Source organism: Marmota flaviventris, chromosome 18 (genome assembly GCF_047511675.1).
Source record: "Marmota flaviventris isolate mMarFla1 chromosome 18, mMarFla1.hap1, whole genome shotgun sequence".
Classification (NCBI taxonomy): Eukaryota; Metazoa; Chordata; class Mammalia; order Rodentia; family Sciuridae; genus Marmota; species Marmota flaviventris.
Genome location: NC_092515.1, coordinates 7081303 through 7099389, shown reverse-complemented (window position 1 = coordinate 7099389; position 18087 = coordinate 7081303). Strand labels below are relative to the sequence as shown.

At 49.2% G+C, this 18087-nt stretch overlaps 1 protein-coding gene across 1 annotated transcript; it reads left to right on the top strand.

Annotated features, from left to right (window-relative positions):
* Positions 1 to 1026, top strand: Fut2 (fucosyltransferase 2 (H blood group)). The gene has a single exon (XM_027920452.2). It carries the CDS (start codon positions 1 to 3, stop codon positions 1024 to 1026), a length of 1026 nt encoding a protein of 341 aa, XP_027776253.2.
* The last annotated feature ends 17061 nt before the right edge of the window (positions 1027 to 18087 follow it).

Below are 18087 nucleotides of genomic sequence, written 5' to 3'. Positions count from 1 at the left end.
ATGGCCAGCACCCCGGGGCCCTTCTCCTTTCCCATGGCACACGTTGTCCTCTTTGTCTTCGTGGCTTCTGCCATCTTTCACCTCCAGCAGCGACTGGCGAGGCTTCAACCCCCAGGGGAGGTGCAGACACCAGCGCCGCAATCCGCAAGAGAGAGGCCCACAGCCCAGCAGCTCCAGGGCATGTGGACCATCAACGCAGTAGGCCGCCTGGGGAACCAGATGGGTCAGTACGCCACGCTGTACGCCCTCGCCAAGCTCAATGGGCGGCCCGCCTACATCCCCGCGCAGATGCACAGCACGCTGGCCCCCATCTTCAGGATCACGCTGCCCGTCCTGCCCAGCACCACGGCCCTCAGCGTCCCGTGGCAGAACTACCACCTCAACGACTGGATGGAGGAGCAGTACCGCCACATCCCGGGGCGCTACGTCCGCCTCACGGGCTACCCCTGCTCCTGGACCTTCTACCACCACCTGCGCCAGGAGATCCTGCAGGAGTTCAGCCTGCACGAGCACGTGCGCGAGGAGGCCCAGCAGTTCCTCAGGGGTCTGCGGGTGAACGGGAGCCGGCCCAGCACCTTCGTGGGGGTGCACGTGCGCCGGGGGGACTACGTGCGTGTCATGCCGCAGGTGTGGAAGGGCGTGCTGGCCGACAGGGGCTACCTGGAACAGGCCATGCAGCGGTTCCGAGAGCGCTTCAGGTCCCCCGTCTTCGTGGTCACCAGCAACGGCATGGCCTGGTGCCGGCAGAACATCGATGCCTCCCGTGGCGACGTGGTGTTCGCCGGCAACGGCATTGAGGGCTCCCCCGCCAAGGACTTTGCACTGCTCACACAGTGCAACCACACCATCATGACCATCGGGACCTTTGGGATCTGGGCCGCCTACCTGGCCGGTGGAGAGACCATCTACCTGGCCAACTACACCCTCCCAGACTCGCCCTTCCTCAAAGTCTTCAAGCCAGAGGCAGCCTTCCTGCCAGAGTGGACGGGGATCGCTGCAGACCTGTCCCCGTTACTCAAGCACTAAGGCTAGCCCTTCTCCTCTTCTGGCTCCCCCAAGATCAGTTCCAAGGCAAAAGGAACACAATGTTACAAGCACAGGACCCTTTCCCCTTGTGTGAAGATGCCTTGGGCTGCAAGGGATTTCCCAACGAATGTGTCCAAAGAACATATCTGTACATCTGGCAAAATTGTCCAGAGGGACACAGCCCAGTGCTGGTTAACTGTCAGCTCAACTGCACTGTCAGTGACCTCAGCTGTCACTGTCTCTTCTTAGCCCAGTTGCCTCATGCTACACCTCCCCCCCCACCCCAGAAAAGCTGCCATATATATGGGTGTCACACAAACAACCTCATCTAGAGACAGCAAAAAGAGATCATGCTGGGCACAGTGGGGCACGCCTGTAATACCAGCAGCTTGCGAGGCTGAGGCAGGAGGATCATGAGCTCAAAGCCAGCCTCAGCATAAAGGAGGCACTAAGCAACTCAGAGAGACCCTGTCTCTAAATAAAATGCAAAATAGGGCTGGGGTGTGGTTCAGTGGCCCTGAGTTCAATCCCTGGTACTGCACCCCCCCAAATAAAAGAGCTCACCATGGGTCCCTTTTGAAGAGGGAGGGAACTCTCTCTGAGTTCATTTTCCACTACCATAAAGAAATACCTGAGGCTGGATAACTTAATAAAGGTCTAGTGAAGACCTGATGGCAGATGGCACCACAGGGACAGAGGGGCAGGTGAGAAGCAGCAATCATATGGCCAGACAGGAAGCCAGAGCAGGGGGAGTGCCATATTGTTCTCTCTGTAATAACCTTTTTTTTTGCAAGAACTCACTCCAGGTCCCCTAAGAACTACATCAATCCCTTGCGAGGTCAGTGCTTCTAATGACCTAAGGACCTCCCACTAGGCTCCACCTCTTAAAGGTGCACCACCTCCCACATCATCATACTGAGGACCAACCTCCCAAGACATGAAAACTTGGGGGACACCCTCAAAATCATGTTAAAACCATAGTATGTTCCTAAGCCTGCCAGCAACTTACTCCTCAATCTTTTGGGCAAGATTTGTGTCACATGCATATGTGGCCCATTATGAGGCCAATCAAATGGTAACACAATAGTGTGTTCAGCCTCAGATCCTGCAGGTGAGGAGCTAACAAGCTCTTGAGAAGGACATGGCAGTCTGCAGAGAGCTGGGGTGTCATTGCCAAGAAATGGGGAATGGCTACAGAATAAACAACAGGGATGCCTGAGCTGTCACGCAGGTTGTTTACTCCACAAAACATCTGGTCAAAGGGGCAAGTGGGACTTAAGTAGTGCCTATGGTCTACTCACCAGGCTGAGTCCCTGGGACTGTATGCTCCCAAACAGCTCCCTTTATTCCTAGCCATCCAGAAGAGGAGCCTTCTCAGTTTGTACAAAAGCACGATACCAGCGAGCGGCTGGTGTGCATCAAGAGCAGAAACCCCACCTCTGCAACTCTGACTCTCTACCACCAAGGATGAGCGAGGCTGAGATCCTGGAGACCAGCATGGCTGAGTGAACTGGAGGGATTCCACTCGTTTTTACAGTAAGTGTGTTACACACCCGGCCATGAAGACCCCATAACACTCTTCTTTCTTGGATACATCTGTAATGACCACATATATGATCAAAGAGTAACATTTACTTATTAAAATAAAAATTATTTAGCCACATTATGAACACAGCCATGGCAATTCTGAGGGGGTAGGGTCCTCAAAGAGTTATTATTTGGATACAGTAGGAGCTTCTAAATACATCTTAGGGGTAGACTAAACCCCATTTCAAGCCCGGGTCAAAGGGCAAATTTTGCAACGATTTTATAAATCTTAAGGTATTTCTTCCAGACCACCCACAGATAGGTAGGGAACACTTATTGTGTAAGGAAAAGTGGCCTAGAGGCAGGGGTGCAGTGGAGCTGAACTGCCAGCTGTGTGGAGAAAGGGCACAAGGGACAAGATGGCAGAGAGACCAGTGAGAATAGTGTGATATTCCCACCGTGATGCGATAGGGAAGCTGGTAATGAGGGGGAGCAAAGGGTTCTTTCAGGGGCCCCCAGAGTCCTTAGTATCTGCCACAAGTTCACCTTCCTCAAAGAGACAACCAATGAATGACCTCAGTTGGAGTCAAACATCCACCATGGGCCATTTACCTAAGGTCTCGGAGGCGTCACCTAATAGAAGCACGGGGCTAAATGTGGGCGAGGGACTTCGTTCCAAGAGAAGGTGATGAAGGAGAACAGATGCTCCTTGACTAACAACAGGCTTACTCCTGTTAAAACAAACTGGGTTTGGGGTACCTCAGCCTAGCATGTGTGAGGCTCTGGGGAGGGAGAGAGAGAGGGAGGAAGGGAGGAAGGGTGTGGTAAGCCATTGTTATAGATCGTGGCCGCCATTAGAAGATGGCGCCGGCTTCCACTGAGGCCTGTGGTAAACAACTCCTTTTATGGAGAGTTGGCCCGCAATCCCTGACCACCCTATGAGAAAGATCCACGTGGCAGCTTGGGATTGGTATGCGGGAGGCTTTATTAGGCTGTGCTTGGGCGCTCGGCGGGGGGTCGCTAGAAGATGATACTTGAATCAAGGCCTGAATAAACTGCTGAAAGAAGAATCCTGTGTCGTGTTTTCCCTTGCCGGCGAGGGGTCGTGACACTTGGTGGCCCGCACGGGGAAGAATATTCCTCGAACCCAGGATCCAGAACTTTCAGCAGTCAGGGTGGTGCACCAGTAAGTTCCCAGGTAAGTGGGAATCCGCAAGCAAATAGCGGGGCGCTCCTCTGTAAACAAAGAGAGAGCGGGGAAAATATAACAGAATAGGACGCTTCTCTGTAAATTAAGAGAGAGCGGGACTTTTGTACTTTCACTTTCCTTATAGCTCTGAAAACATTATGGGCGCTACCTCTTCAAGCCCAATTTTGTTGGCCCTAGATGGGTTGCTACGTTCAAAAGGACTTAAGGTAAAGCAGAGCACTTTGCAGATGTTTTTGAGAGAAGCTGATATAGCGGCTCCTTGGTTTGCCTTTTCAGGGAGTCTTACGATTCCTAGCTGGGACAAATTAGGGAAAGATCTAGATTTCGCTCGTGAGCAAGGCACCTTAGAGGGTGGCGTTATACCACTTTGGAAGTTAGTTAGAGGATGTATAACAGATGGTCAATGCCAAGAAGCTGTGAGTGAGGGTCAGGCCGTTCTTGAACAACTACATGAGGAAAAATCTGAAGGGTCACATAGTGAAGTGGCAGAGAGTATTAAGAGTAAGAGTAGTGAGAAGGCAAAAGAGCCTGAAAATAAAAATAGGAGAAGGCTCTATCCAGACTTGACCGAATTCAGAACGCCTGAGAACACAAGCGACTCAGACAGTTCTGAGGACCTTGATATATTGCTACAACAACTACGCAAGATAAAAATGAAAAAGAAGAAAAAGGAGACACAGAGCACGCAGGCCTACTGTAAGAAGGGGAAGGGATTTAATATCGGTCAACAAAACTCTGAGGAGGAGGAGGTAGAATATCTAGAAGAAGATATGGTGCTGGTTGCCCCACCTCCGTATGTGGGGGGGAGCCAAGGTTCCGGGAGATCTTTTCATGCGCAAGTTTGGAGGACAGTTAATACAGATATGGGACTTGCATACCCTGTATTTCAGGACAATAACAGGGGAAGATATCATGAGCCTTTAGACTTTAAGATAATTAAAACCTTGGCAGAATCTGTCCGCACTTATGGCATAGATGCCGCTTTCACTCTCACTCAGGTGGAGGGACTTACTAGATTTTGCATGACTCCCTCAGATTGGGCTAGTCTAGTCCGCGCTTGTGTTTCCCCAGGGAAATATTTGGATTGGAGAGCATTTATGTTAGAGGGTGCAGTAGAGCAAGCTGCCCAAAATCATGCAGCGGGACGCCCCGCCTGGGATAAGGATATGCTTCTGGGACAAGGCAGGTTTGCTAATCAACAAACAGGATACCCCCCTGAGGTATATGAACAGATTAATAACATTTGTATCCGTGCATGGAAATCCCTTCCAAATAGAGGAGAAGTATCTGGCAATTTGACAAAAATTATACAAGGCCCCACAGAACCTTTCTCAGATTTTGTTGCCAGGATGGTGGACGCCGCAGGAAAAATCTTTGGTGACCCTGATAGAGCAATGCCCTTGATTAAACAACTTGTTTTTGAACAATGTACTAAAGAATGTAAAGCGGCTATTACTCCTTATAAAAACAAAGGCATAGAGGCCTGGATGAAAGTCTGTAGAGAAATAGGTGGGCCGTTAACTAATGCAGGCCTTGCTGCTGCTGTCCTTCAATTATCACATAAATCCAGCCCTGTTGCCGGAAAGTGTTTTGGGTGCGGTCAAGGAGGACATTTTAAACGAGAATGTCCTAACAAGAAGGGAACATCCAAAATTGAGCCCACCTCTGTTAGCCGTCAACCGGGCTTATGCCCCAGATGTAAAAAGGGAAAACATTGGGCTAATGAGTGTAGGTCCATCAGAGATATACATGGTCAACCTTTAAAAGATAGAAACATGTCAAAAAACGGCCGGGGGGGCCCCCGACCCCAGGGCCCACAAATATATGGGGCAATGGAAAATGGGACAATGGAGAACGAGTCATGGCCGTCCCTGCGCCATCCCAAGAATCGCGGAGAGCCACTGCAGGTGCCGCGGGACTGGACCTCTGTTCCGCCACCAGACTCGTATTAACACCCAAAATGGGAGTCCAGCTGGTGGAGACTGAGTTTAAAGGACCTTTACCACCTGGCACTGTGGGTTTGTTAATTGGGCGTGCTTCCTCTGTCCTACAAGGCCTTCATGTTTTCCCTGGGATTATTAATCCGGACACGGTAGGAACAGTGAAGGTTATGGTGGAGGCCCCAAAAGGCATTGTGTCCATTTCCCCAGGAGACCGGATTGCCCAATTGCTAATTCTACCCAGTTTACATACCCGCTTTCCTGCTGATTCCTATTTGAGGACAAGTGATGAGATTGGAACCACCGGAGGGAATTGCGTTTACTTGTCCTTAGATATGAAGAACCGTCCTACTTTAAAGTTAACTATAGAAAGCAAATCAATTTTAGGATTACTAGATACTGGGGCAGATCGTAGCATAATTGCTTTAAAGGACTGGTCAAAGGGGTGGCCGGTGCAGCTCTCAGATCAATCACTAAGAGGTTTGGGATACGCTCAAGCTCCACAAGTCAGCTGCAGGCATTTATCATGGAAAGATTCTGAAGGACGTTCTGGCACTTTTCAACCATATGTGCTCGATCTCCCAATCTCTCTATGGGGACGTGATCTTATGAAGGACATGGGGTTTCAACTTAGTAATGAATATTCAACAGTTGCCCAAAAGATAATGCAGGACATGGGATATAGACCAGGTCTTGGATTAGGAAAAAATTTGCAAGGATGTAGACATCCCTTAGAACCTCAGCAAAAACTTAATAGACATGGGCTGGGTTTTTCCTAGGGGCCGCTGAGGATCAGGTGCCCATTACCTGGAAAACAGGGGAGCCGGTGTGGGTTCCTCAGTGGCCGCTCCCCTCTGAAAAATTGACTGCAGCTTATGCTTTAGTACAAGAACAATTAAAGTTGGGACATATAAAGCCCTCCACTTCTCTATGGAATACACCCATATTTATTATTAAAAAGAAGTCTGGAAAATGGCGGTTGTTACATGATCTACGGGCCATTAATGCTCAAATGCAGCTCATGGGACCCATTCAGAGAGGTTTGCCTTTGCTTTCAACAATTCCAAAAAATTGGCCAGTGATATGTATAGACATTAAAGATTGTTTCTTTTCCACTCCATTGCATCCTCAGGACTCCGAGAGCGTTTTGCTTTTACTCTGCCTTCCTGTAATCATGAGGAGCCTGATCAAAGGTTTGAATGGGTGGTTTTGCCTCAAGGCATGGCCAATAGTCCTACAATGTGTCAAATGTTTGTAGGAGCGACCATTGTTCCACTCAGACAAAAGTATCCATTGTTAAAGTGTATACATTATATGGATGATATATTGCTGGCAGCCAAAACCAAATATATGCTGGAAGCAGCTTACGCTGATTTGGTACATTTATTGCAATCAAAGGGCTTGCTTATTTCACCTGATAAAGTACAAACAGGAGATTCTATTGATTATCTTGGTGCTAGTATCTCTTGTAAAGCTATTACACCCCAAAAGGTGACTCTCAGGACTGATAATTTACGTACCTTAAATGATTTCCAAAAACTATTGGGTGACATAAATTGGATTAGGGGTTATTTACATATTCCCAATGCTGAATTAAAACCCTTGTATGAAATTCTTAAAGGTGATTCAGACCTTTCTTCCCCTCGGCATCTTACTGAGGAAGCAAGGTCAGCGCTGCTGAAAGTGGAGGAGGCTATACAACATGCTAGCCTTTGCAGGCGTCAAGAGGATAAGCCTCTTCAATTATGTGTGCTCGCCACTGTACGGCAACCCACTGGAGTTTTGTGGCAAGATGGTCCTTTATTGTGGATACATCCACGTATATCCCCTGCAAAATCTCTTGAGTATTATCCTGATGCAGTTGCTTCCTTAGCTATGTTAGGGATACAACAAAGTATACAATTTTTTGGTTTTCCTCCGACGTCTGTGATTGTCCCTTATACGTGTCAACAAATTCAAGTTTTGTGTGCTAACCTGGATAATTGGGCTATATTGTGATGCTCTTTTCCAGGAGAGATAGATAATCACTATCCTTCACATCCTCTTATAACATTTGTTAAGGAACATCCTCTCATTTTCCCTAAAATCACTTCTTCTACGCCTATCCCAGGAGCTGCAAATATATTTACAGATGGATCTAAAACTGGTATTGGAGCCTATGTGGTAAATGATCAACCTCCTATCCAACATCAGTTTGCTCCTGGCAATCCACAATGGGTGGAGTTACAAATTGTCATAAAAGTCTTTGAACAATGTCAGTTTCCTTTTAACTTAATCTCAGATTCTATTTATGTAGTTCAAGCTTTAAAGGTGTTGGAAGCTGTGGGTCCCATACACACTTCAGGAGTAATGTCTTCCCTTTTTCTCCACCTTCAAACACTGATTTGGAATCGCTCCGCCTGTTTTTACCCTTTACATATTCGAGCTCACACAGGTTTACCAGGTGCTCTTTCTGCTGGCAATGCCCAAGCTGACCTTGCTACTCGTCCTTCTTGGATGTTCCTCGTTTCCTCCTTAGACCAAGCTAGAAACTTTCACAGTAAATTTCATGTTAATGCACGAGCACTTCAAAAGCGCTTTACTATCTCCCGTGCTGATGCTCGCCAGATTGTCTTGGATTGCCCTAATTGTGTCATTTTACATCATCCTCCTTCTGTGGGCGTAAATCCTCGTGGTTTGCGGCCTTTAACAATATGGCAAATGGATGTCACTCATATCCCTGACTTTGGCAAGCTTAAGTATGTCCATGTGTCTGTGGATACTTGTTCTGGTATTCTCCATGCTTCTGCTTTGGTGAAAAGGCTGGAAATGTTATCACGCATTGCTTGGAAGCCTGGGCGGCATGGGGCTTACCACAGACCATTAAAACGGACAATGGTCCAGCGTATACTGGACGACAATTTTCTTCCTTTTGCAGCCAGATGGGTATCCAGCTTGTCCATGGTTTACCTTACAATCCACAAGGTCAGGGTATTGTAGAGCGTGCTCATAAGACTCTAAAAGAGATGTTAATAAAACAAAAAGGGGGAATTGGCTTAGGCCACACCCCGAAAGAGCGCCTCTCCCTGGCTCTATTCACTATTAATTTTTTGAATCTGGACATCCAAGGGCGCTCTGCTGCGACTAGGCACTGTTCGCCCTCTGCCCCAAACTTTGGGCATGTTAAGTGGAAAGATGTACTTTCTGGACAATGGTATGGGCCTGATCCCGTGCTGGCATGGGCACGAGGTTCCGTCTGTGTTTTCCCACAGGACCGGACGGAGCCGGTGTGGGTTCCAGAACGCCTGACAAGAAGAGTCCCGACATCAATCAACCAACAACAGGAGGCGCTACAACAATCTCATGATGAGGACCATCATTCTGCTGAGTGCCCTGGTTCTAATGCTGATATCGATGGTACAGGGGACATCAATGCAGTGGTGGGCGGTAGCTCGAACGTGGCCAATGCCGATGCCGGTTCATAGCAATTCTAGTGTTCTCCCCACTCTTTTTTCTACTTCATGTGAGATGTCTGCTCCTTGTGTTTCCCCTAGAGGGGACCAAGATCGGTCCTTCAATCTCTCTTGCATCAATCTCACAGGAGTTTTTTGCTTCAGTTATTCCAAGGGTGATTGCATCCACTTAAAACCTAAGAACTTGACTAACTGGGAGGACCCACTGCAGTACAGTCGGGTCTCGTCGGGAGTTTTGACTGCGGTGCTGTCACAGATTACCTCAGGGACGCATCAGGGCTCAGGAGTCCCGACAAATACATCTGAGTTAAATATAACCACTTTGGCCATTACTTCCCAGGCGCTAATTCCGTTGGCTCCTTCTAATGAGACCTCTAATGCCACTCATTTTAAGGCTTCTCCTTATTGCACCCCTGAGTATGGCTTCCCCCCAATATTCACGCCTTGTCAAGATCACTCTTGGGAGAAACATCAGGTCGCTAAAGGTTTCTCTCTTTCCCCCTCTCTCAAAAGATATTTGTATAATTCTTCCAGCAATGCTTCCTCTGTAGGAACAGGTTGGTCCTGGTTTCAATGGTTGATTTCCAATGAAAAGGGGGCCACAGCTGATATCTCCGCTTTGGCTCAATTACGAGGAGTTCAAAGTTGGCTGTTTAATGTTTCTGGCAGTACCCAAGATTCGGAACGAGGTAGGAGACTCGGAAATTTTTCACGTAATTCACAATTAAGTAATGCTACGTTACCCTCCGCAGCAGTCTGTCTCCAATCTCCGTTCCTGTTTATTTTGGCTAATGATACATCACAGGGGATGCTTAATTGTTCTAATGTTACCTGCTACTTGTCTGAGTGTTGGAATGGCTCCTGGACTATGGCAGTGATTATGAATATTCCAACCTTTGTCCCAATCCCGGTTACTGCAGATCCAGAATCTTTTCCTATTGTTGAACTGATTAGAGCCCGTAGAGATTTTGGAATTACGGCAGCTATAGTGACAGCTGTGGCGGTATCTGCTGCTGCAGCAGTTACAGCTGGAGTAGCCATGGCCAGCCAAGTACAAACTGCTGCCACTATTAATCAGGTTATTCAACAAACATCCACCGTACTTGAATCTCAAAGTAGAATTAATCAACACATTTTATCTGGGATTCTGGCTGCTAATCAAAGGATAGATCTGCTTCAAGCTCAAGTTGAGGAATTGTCTGTTCTAGTACATTTAGGTTGTGTTGATCAACGTGCACATTTATGTATAACCTCTGTCAGATTTAATGATTCCAGAAATGCCTCCCGCATCATCGGGGAGTATCTATCCGGAACCTGGTCCATGGAAGCAGAAAACTTGATCCAGTCTCAACTAACTCAGATTGCTGTTTTGAATAGTACCCGTGTCGAACCAGTGACTTTGGGTCAATTCACCAGTTGGCTATCCTCTGCTTTTTCCTTCTTTAAGGAATGGGTGGGAGTGGGCATTTTTGGTGCTATGTGTTGCTTCGGTGTTGTGCTTTGTTTGTGGCTTCTCTGTCGCCTTAAAACTCGCCATGCGCAAGAGAAGGCTATGATTATACAGGCTCTTGCGGCCTTGAAAAATGGCATTTCTCCACAAACCTGGCTTGCACATCTTAAACAGTGATTTCTGGGCAGGGCCATTGCACCCCAAGTTAGTTTCACATTGCACTGGGATTGGCATGTCCTCTTCCTTATTCTCTCCCAGTGCTGAATAGCCCTTGCACTCTGCAGGTCTTGTTACCATTGCACGCAGATGGGTTTCAGGACTGGTACTTCTTCTCTGCTATAGAATCTATACCTTCCTCTAGGGCTTGGGGATGGTGTTGCCAATTTAAATTTTGTCATTACTACCAGGCTACCTGTGTTATCCTACTTCTCGCCGTCGTCACGATGCAGGATATGACGCAAGGCACTGCACTTGAGTGATCCCTCAACGGACCTCAAGGAAAGCATGTCCTATTGCATGCGGGTTTGACGTCCACGCCCCGCCCTACGAAAAAAGGCGTCGGCTGATATGGGATCAGGTCTGGGGAAGGCGCCTCCTTAGGACTGAACCATACATTGCAGCCACTTCTGCACAGTGGGATAGGACCTCTACTTTCGCCTGCATTGTTATATAAAATAGAAGGGGGAACTGTGGTAAGCCATTGTTATAGATCGTGGCCGCCATTAGAAGATGGCGCCGGCTTCCACTGAGGCCTGTGGTAAACAACTCCTTTTATGGAGAGTTGGCGCGCAATCCCTGACCACCCTATGAGAAAGATCCACGTGGCGGCTTAAGATTGGTATGCGGGAGGCTTTATTAGGCTATGCTTGGGCGCTCGGCAGGGGGGTCGCTAGAAGATGATACTTGAATCAAGGCCTGAATAAACTGCTGAAAGAAGAATCCTGTGTCGTGTTTTCCCTTGCCGGCAAGGGGTCGCGACAGAAGGGAGGGAGGGAAAGCAAGCCAGGAACCCACCTGTAATTCCAGCAGCTCAGGAGGCTGATGCAGGGGATCACGAGTTCAAACCCAGCGTTAGCAAAAGTGAGGAGCTAAGCAACTCAGTGAGACCCTGCCTCTAAATAAAAAATTACAATATAGGGCTGGGGATGTTGCTCAGTGGTCGAGTGCTCCTTTGGTTCAATTCCCAGTACCGCACCCCCTCCCCTACCAAAAAAAAAAAAAGAAAAGAAAACCAAAACTGGGACCAGTTAAACTTTAAAAAGTTTGCTTGGGCAAGAAAAAAGTTCTGGAATGGAGCAGAATTCTATGCTCCCCCCCACCCACCTGTACAGATTACCTGTATAGCCAGAGAAGAGGAAGGGCCAGACAAGAACAACCTGATTGGCTGCAGTCACATTGCCTTATATGGGCATGTTCTGGCAGCTTTCAGCCTCTGATTGGTTGGAGATTCAGCTGCTATGATTGGCTAAGACTCGGTGCTTGGTTACAGGGACATCCTCTTAGGTTAAGTTACGACAAGCCGGCACCAGAAGTGAGGTGTTAGGCACCAAAAGTGAGGTGGTACTTCAGGACGTATGGAGACCACTTTGGGCCAAACTTTGTCATACAAGTGTGGAGACAGGTGTTGGCCAAACTTAAAAATTTCATAGTCCTAAGAATTTACCCATCATAAGTTGAAAAATTTTAAAATCCAAAGTGCTTTCAACACACTTAACCTACCTAGCATCCCAGCTTAGCAAGGGGTATCCTGCAGCCTGTCAGTTGTTTACCCTGATAATCGTGGGCTGCAGCTCACCGTTGGTGCCCATCATGGTTGACAGAATATGGACCACATATCACTAGCTGGACGTTATACAGCTTGAATGGTCACTGAACCAGGTGATCCAGGAAAGTCCAATGTAAAAGAACTGAGGCATGGTGCCATGAGATGGGAGAAAGGCAGATCCAGCACAGAGCCACATATTGGGGAATTACTGAGAGAAGTATGGTCAAGTGCAGCGGCAAGACCAGTAGATCCCCAAGACTTGGGACAGAGGGAGGGGGCTTATATAGTGGTCAAGACATAAGCGACTCATCAAGCCAGAATGGAGCTGGTTTATTCCAAGCTAATGTGAAGGATGTCAAGTAAATTCCTGGTGCTGACCTATGATTCCATTTATATGAAATCTCCAGAGACAAATCCATAGACAGAAAATAAGATTAATGGCCGCCTGGAGCTGAGTCATGGCTGAAGGCCTTGGGTTTCTTTTTGGGGTGATGACACATTCTAAAATTGATTATGGTGATGGATGAGCAACCCTGAGTATACCCAGAGCAACGGAGTGTACACTTTCAGTGGCTGAATTGTCTACTATGTGATTTAAGTCCCAGAAAAGCTGCTGAGTAAAGATTCACCCACCCCAGTGGCCACTGTGATTTTTGGTAGTTGTGTAACCAGCACCTCAATCAAGATATAGAAACGTTCCATCACCCTGAAGAGTATCAGTGCTCCTAGGCAGTCTCCCAACTCCCAGCCGGAGGCAACCACGGATCTGCTTCTGCTGATGTTTTCGATTCAGGGCTATCGTCAATAATATTATCAACATTTGCATACATTATGTAGACATGTTTTCATTTCTCTTGGGGAAATACCTAGAAGCGGTACCATGAGGTCACAGAGAAGAAGTGATTTGTCTAAGGTCCCCAACTAAGAGCCCAAGATTGGATGGTAACTTTTCTGACCCAGGGAGGAGAGGGGCTGACCCTCTAGGGCATGCAGGGGCATGGCTCCCATTCAGTTCTCCTCCCAGGGGTTCAGCCACTTGTCCCCTCCCTGCCCTGGCTCCCAGGCTCTTATCCCCAGGCTCCTGGTGGAGTGGGAAGCTGTGGAGGGGTTCCCACTAGGGGAGTGGAGAGAAGAAATAAGGTGGACATAAACACTGAACAGGAGTCTGTGGACAGAAGAAATGGAGAGGCATGTGTTTAGCAAAACAGAGAGGAGAGGGGGAAAAGGAGAGAGAAAGGAAGAGGAAAGGAGAAGGTATTTTTCTCCAGTCTTACAGTCCATGTGGACACGTCCTCTTGGGAAGTTAAGCTGGTAATTCTGGTAATTTGGCAAACACACTCTTGTTCCTTTACAAGCTCCAGATAGAAACACCCACCTTCTGTTGAGATCAGCGGGTGGCAGGAGTGTGGCAGAAGATGTTGCTTGGTGTTTGTGAGGACGGCCTGAGGTCTGAGCCTAAGCATCTCCATTTTAAAACTCCAGCTTGAAACCTGCAGTCTCACCAGGCACACCTAAGGGAGCCCTCCAGTAGGGCCCTGAGGCACAAACAAGTCACCTCTCCCCACCCTGACAAACTCGAGTGAAGCCTCTGGCAGGGAAAGGTGAAAAAATCGGGGTGGGGACCACCAGGCCAGATGTTTTAACTCCTGGGTAAATGATGTCACTGAGAAATCCGGTGCTAGCTGATGAGGATTGAAAGGGGGGGGGTGTCAAAAGCCCCCAAATTTAGTATAAATAATAGAGCATATGAACAGACATTCAGCCAGCCAACACTGATGCACACAGCTGGATGCACATCACTCCTGAGGAGGACCTGGACTGACATCCCATCACTTGTCATTGCTTCCCTGATCCTCTGCATGGTCCTCACCACTTTCAAACTCTACAGCCACATCTTGACCCTGGTGAGAGCCACAACTTCTCTCTAGGACCACCTCCCCAGCTGGCCATCAGCTCCACCCAGGAGAAGCCGGCCTTGGTTCCCAACCTGATCACCGCGGTCTGAGTGGTGGGCATCTGCTGGACTTAAAGCCTAAGGCCTGGGACTTCTGATCTGATGACACCTGAACTTAGCATGCAGAGGGAATGTCTGTCCTGAGCCTTGTAGGTAGCTGAGGTGCTGTTTGCAGTGCTTAGAACTAATCTAGAACTGATTGCTGTGAATTGACTATGTCTATTGCAGTGCCCAGCATTAAGGATGATCATTTTCTTGTTTAAGAACCTACAGAGTGAAATTGTATTGAGTGATCTGAGTGAGTAAAGCACTGAAAAGGGCAGAGCACGTGGACTTTCTTTATTTCTCCCCCTTGACTGCATAAGTCGCACCTTTTGCCCATCGCAACAGGACTCCCCATGGACATCCCACAGGTCCAGCCCTGGCTCTCCTCAGGGCCAGAGGAAGGGACTGAAACGTGGGGTCACAGGTGGTGGCAGGGAGTGCTGGACTCAAGCCCACACTCCCACCCAAGCCCAGTCCGCCTTCTGGAGAATCCCTCGGTCATCCTGGCCCTGAGTCTTTGGGGCTGTGGAGGGCCCCCAGTGTACTCTCAGCGCGAGCCTGCCCTCCTCCAGATGCAGGCGAGATGGGGGCTGTGGGTGGGAAGTGAGAGCTGGCCGAGCTGGGTGCCCTCCACTGTAAGAAGGCAGAGACAGAAGGAGGCCACGGATGGGGCAGGATAAAAGGGCAGGAGGGAGCAAAGACAGAAACCACAGCAGGGAACAGGCAGAGGACAGACCAGAGACACAAGAGCTATGGAGAGAATAAGTGTAGGACAGAATGGGACAGTGAGGGACCTCAGCAGTCAGACACAGATGGGGACAGATTGATATGAAAAGGGATACAGTCCGAAGACTCCAGAGAAAGACAGACAGGAAGCCCTGTCATGCCCCTTCCTGGTCTTCCTAGGGCTGCCTGCACCGCTGCCCCTCCCTCCCCGCCCACATCACCAGCTGAGCCAGCCACCCTGATTTCTCCACCTGCCCCCAGTGGCCAGAGGCCAGAGGCCCACGCACCTGCAGGACTTGACCCGCTCTCTTCCTTCAGCAAAGATGAAGGAAGAGAGCAAAGACCCAGGTGGTTCCTCCGCCCAACTCCCCATCCTTCAAGGCTCAATAAAAAGGCCTCATCTCTCCAGGCTGTCTTTTCTGGGGGCCACAGCCCCACAGTCCCTTCCACCACGACCACCCGGACAGCACCCTGCGCGTGAGACCGCAGAAGGCTCTCTGCAGGTCCATGAGCTTCGCCATAGGGGAGGCTGACGTGCTCCGTTTCCCACTCTAAAAGCACAGGCTGTGGGCTCTTCAGTCAAATCCCTGGGCAGTTCCTCCCATCTGTGGGCCCAGGGCCCATCTCGCCTCTCCTCTATCTTCAGCAGTCTCTGCAAAGGGAAGATGACGAATGCTATCTGGCTTGGAGACATGGAAAAGTGCCTCTGCCCAGGCCAAGTCCACATGTCTATTCCCTTCCCTTCATCGCGGATCCCTGATGCCCCCAGAGCTGTTGTACATGGAGGGTCTGGAACAGATCAGCAGCTACTAAAGCTGTTTGCTATGGGTTGGCACGTCCCGCACATCAGGTCCCATTTGTGGTAGTCTCAATGAACACTTGTCCACCCTGGGCTGTAGGTACAGACATTAGGGAAGTCGGTGGCTCCAAGCCACATCACATGTCCCTGATCTGCTGTTCTTTCCCCCTGCAGTGGAAAGAACTATTGGTGGCTCGCCCAGGTCCTCTCAGACTCTTACCATCTCTGGACGCCCAACCCCCAGCCCTTAATTGTGCCTTTTTTATTTTCAGCTGCTGTGACTCTGGGGCCTTGGTGACCCTGGAGCAACCATCCCTCCTAGGGCCACCAATTGCTAGATAGTAAAAGACACCCCTGTCAGCACCTTCCTTAAGCAACCAGCCAACCCAGAACCCATGTCCCCCCACCTCCTTTAAGGGACTCTTACACCCACCTGCCCACCACCCCAGGGCTAGGTCCCTGGCAACTCAGGACAGCCTCTGAAGGAGAATAGGCCCGGGGGCAAGTCCCCTATCTGCAGCTGTCTCCTCACCCGCCTTCCTCACCCATCACAGAGAGATGGCTGTGGTAAATTGGAGCTTTTGACATTTAGAAGCCTGAGCCTCAACTGGAGAGAAGGCAGGAAGGGAAAATACAAAAGGACCCCAGGACAATAGGCCCCAGGAACTGCCCTACCTGCCCTCCTGTCCTACTCTAAATGAGCCTGCCAAACCAACTCACCGATGACCTGTGTCTGCTGAACCCTATAAAACTCAGAACCCTGTTGTAGCATGCTGCCATTTTTCTCCCCCAAAATGCATTCCTCTGTGGCTTAATAAAAGCATCATTAATCCATCGAGGTCTGTCCCCAGTTGGTTATTTTTGCTTACAGCCTTTATGCCCCAAAGTCCACTGAAATGATTCAAACTGGCCAATCCTAAGCCTGAGTACCTTGCCCTTCCTTTGCTCCCAGGGACTCCACAGTGAAGGCTCTTGTCTGTTGTCCCCTCCTCTCCTGCTCTCTAGACCAGCTCTAGGCATCCCCTGGGGTCCTGCATGGTGTCCAGTGTCCCTTTCTTTTGGGACATGGGACTATAACAAACTGTCTTTTGAATGAATGGTGATGCAGTTTTCGCCTGTTGCCTCACCACCTCTGAAATAATAAACTCTGTATTTTAACACACTCCTGCTGGAGGCATACCCCATGGCTCTCTTCCCAGGACTGCCTTTGGGCTGAAATTACCTGGAAGTTTATGTCTTCCCTTCCTTACTCCCTCCTGTGATCCCTGACCCATGACTACTGGAGATGGTGCAGTGGCAGGTCTCTAAATATGGCTCCCTATGGGCATACCCCTGATATCCCTGTCTAGCCCCCCACCATATTCAGCCTGAACTGACCTGACTTCCTTTAAGTAGCAGATGTGAGATTGTACCTGTCATTAATGTAGTAGAGTGAAATTGTACCTGTTTCAAGAGACTGGAATATTCTGCAATCTCCCCTTGGAATGCTTGCTCTTCCAGAGTCCCAAGCTACCCCACAGAAAGGGAGAACGCTGATGCTCCATGGTGAATGAGAGTCCCGAAGTCCCCATGGCCCTTCTGGCTACCTCTGCCAAGGCACCAGAGTGCTATCTTAGGTGCCCCTGCCCAGCTGGGCCCCAAGACGACTGTAGCCCCGGCTATAATCATGCAGAGCTGAAGGAATATCCCATGGAGTCCAGTGAATCCATGAAATCGTGAGTGATTTCAGATGGTTACTGCTTTGTGGCTTTAGCAATAGAAAGCACAGACAGGGAGATTCAAAGGCCTAGTTCCATGCACCCCAAGGTGGAAAAGTCTGTAGCTCAATTTATGCTCCAGAACTCCCCAGGGGAAGAGGCTGAAGCTGAGACTTCACCTGAGGGCACACTCTGGCTCCTTTTCTTCCTCTAGTCTGTCTTTCCCCAGTCCCTCAGTATCTCTCCTGGAAAGCATTTCTTAAACAAATCACTGGTGTGGACATCTTGTCTCTGTGCCTCCAACAGAAGCTGACTTCAGACACAACACTTCTGATCCAACTGGAACCCAGGGGTCTGGCTACCCTCTTGTCCCTCCCTACTCTTCCCTGCCCCTTTCCTGCATCCAACAGCATATCCCCCTTCAGCTTTGCCACACAACAGGCATCCATCTGTATGTATCTGTGAGGAAACGGGCATTAAGAACATCCATGAGGTC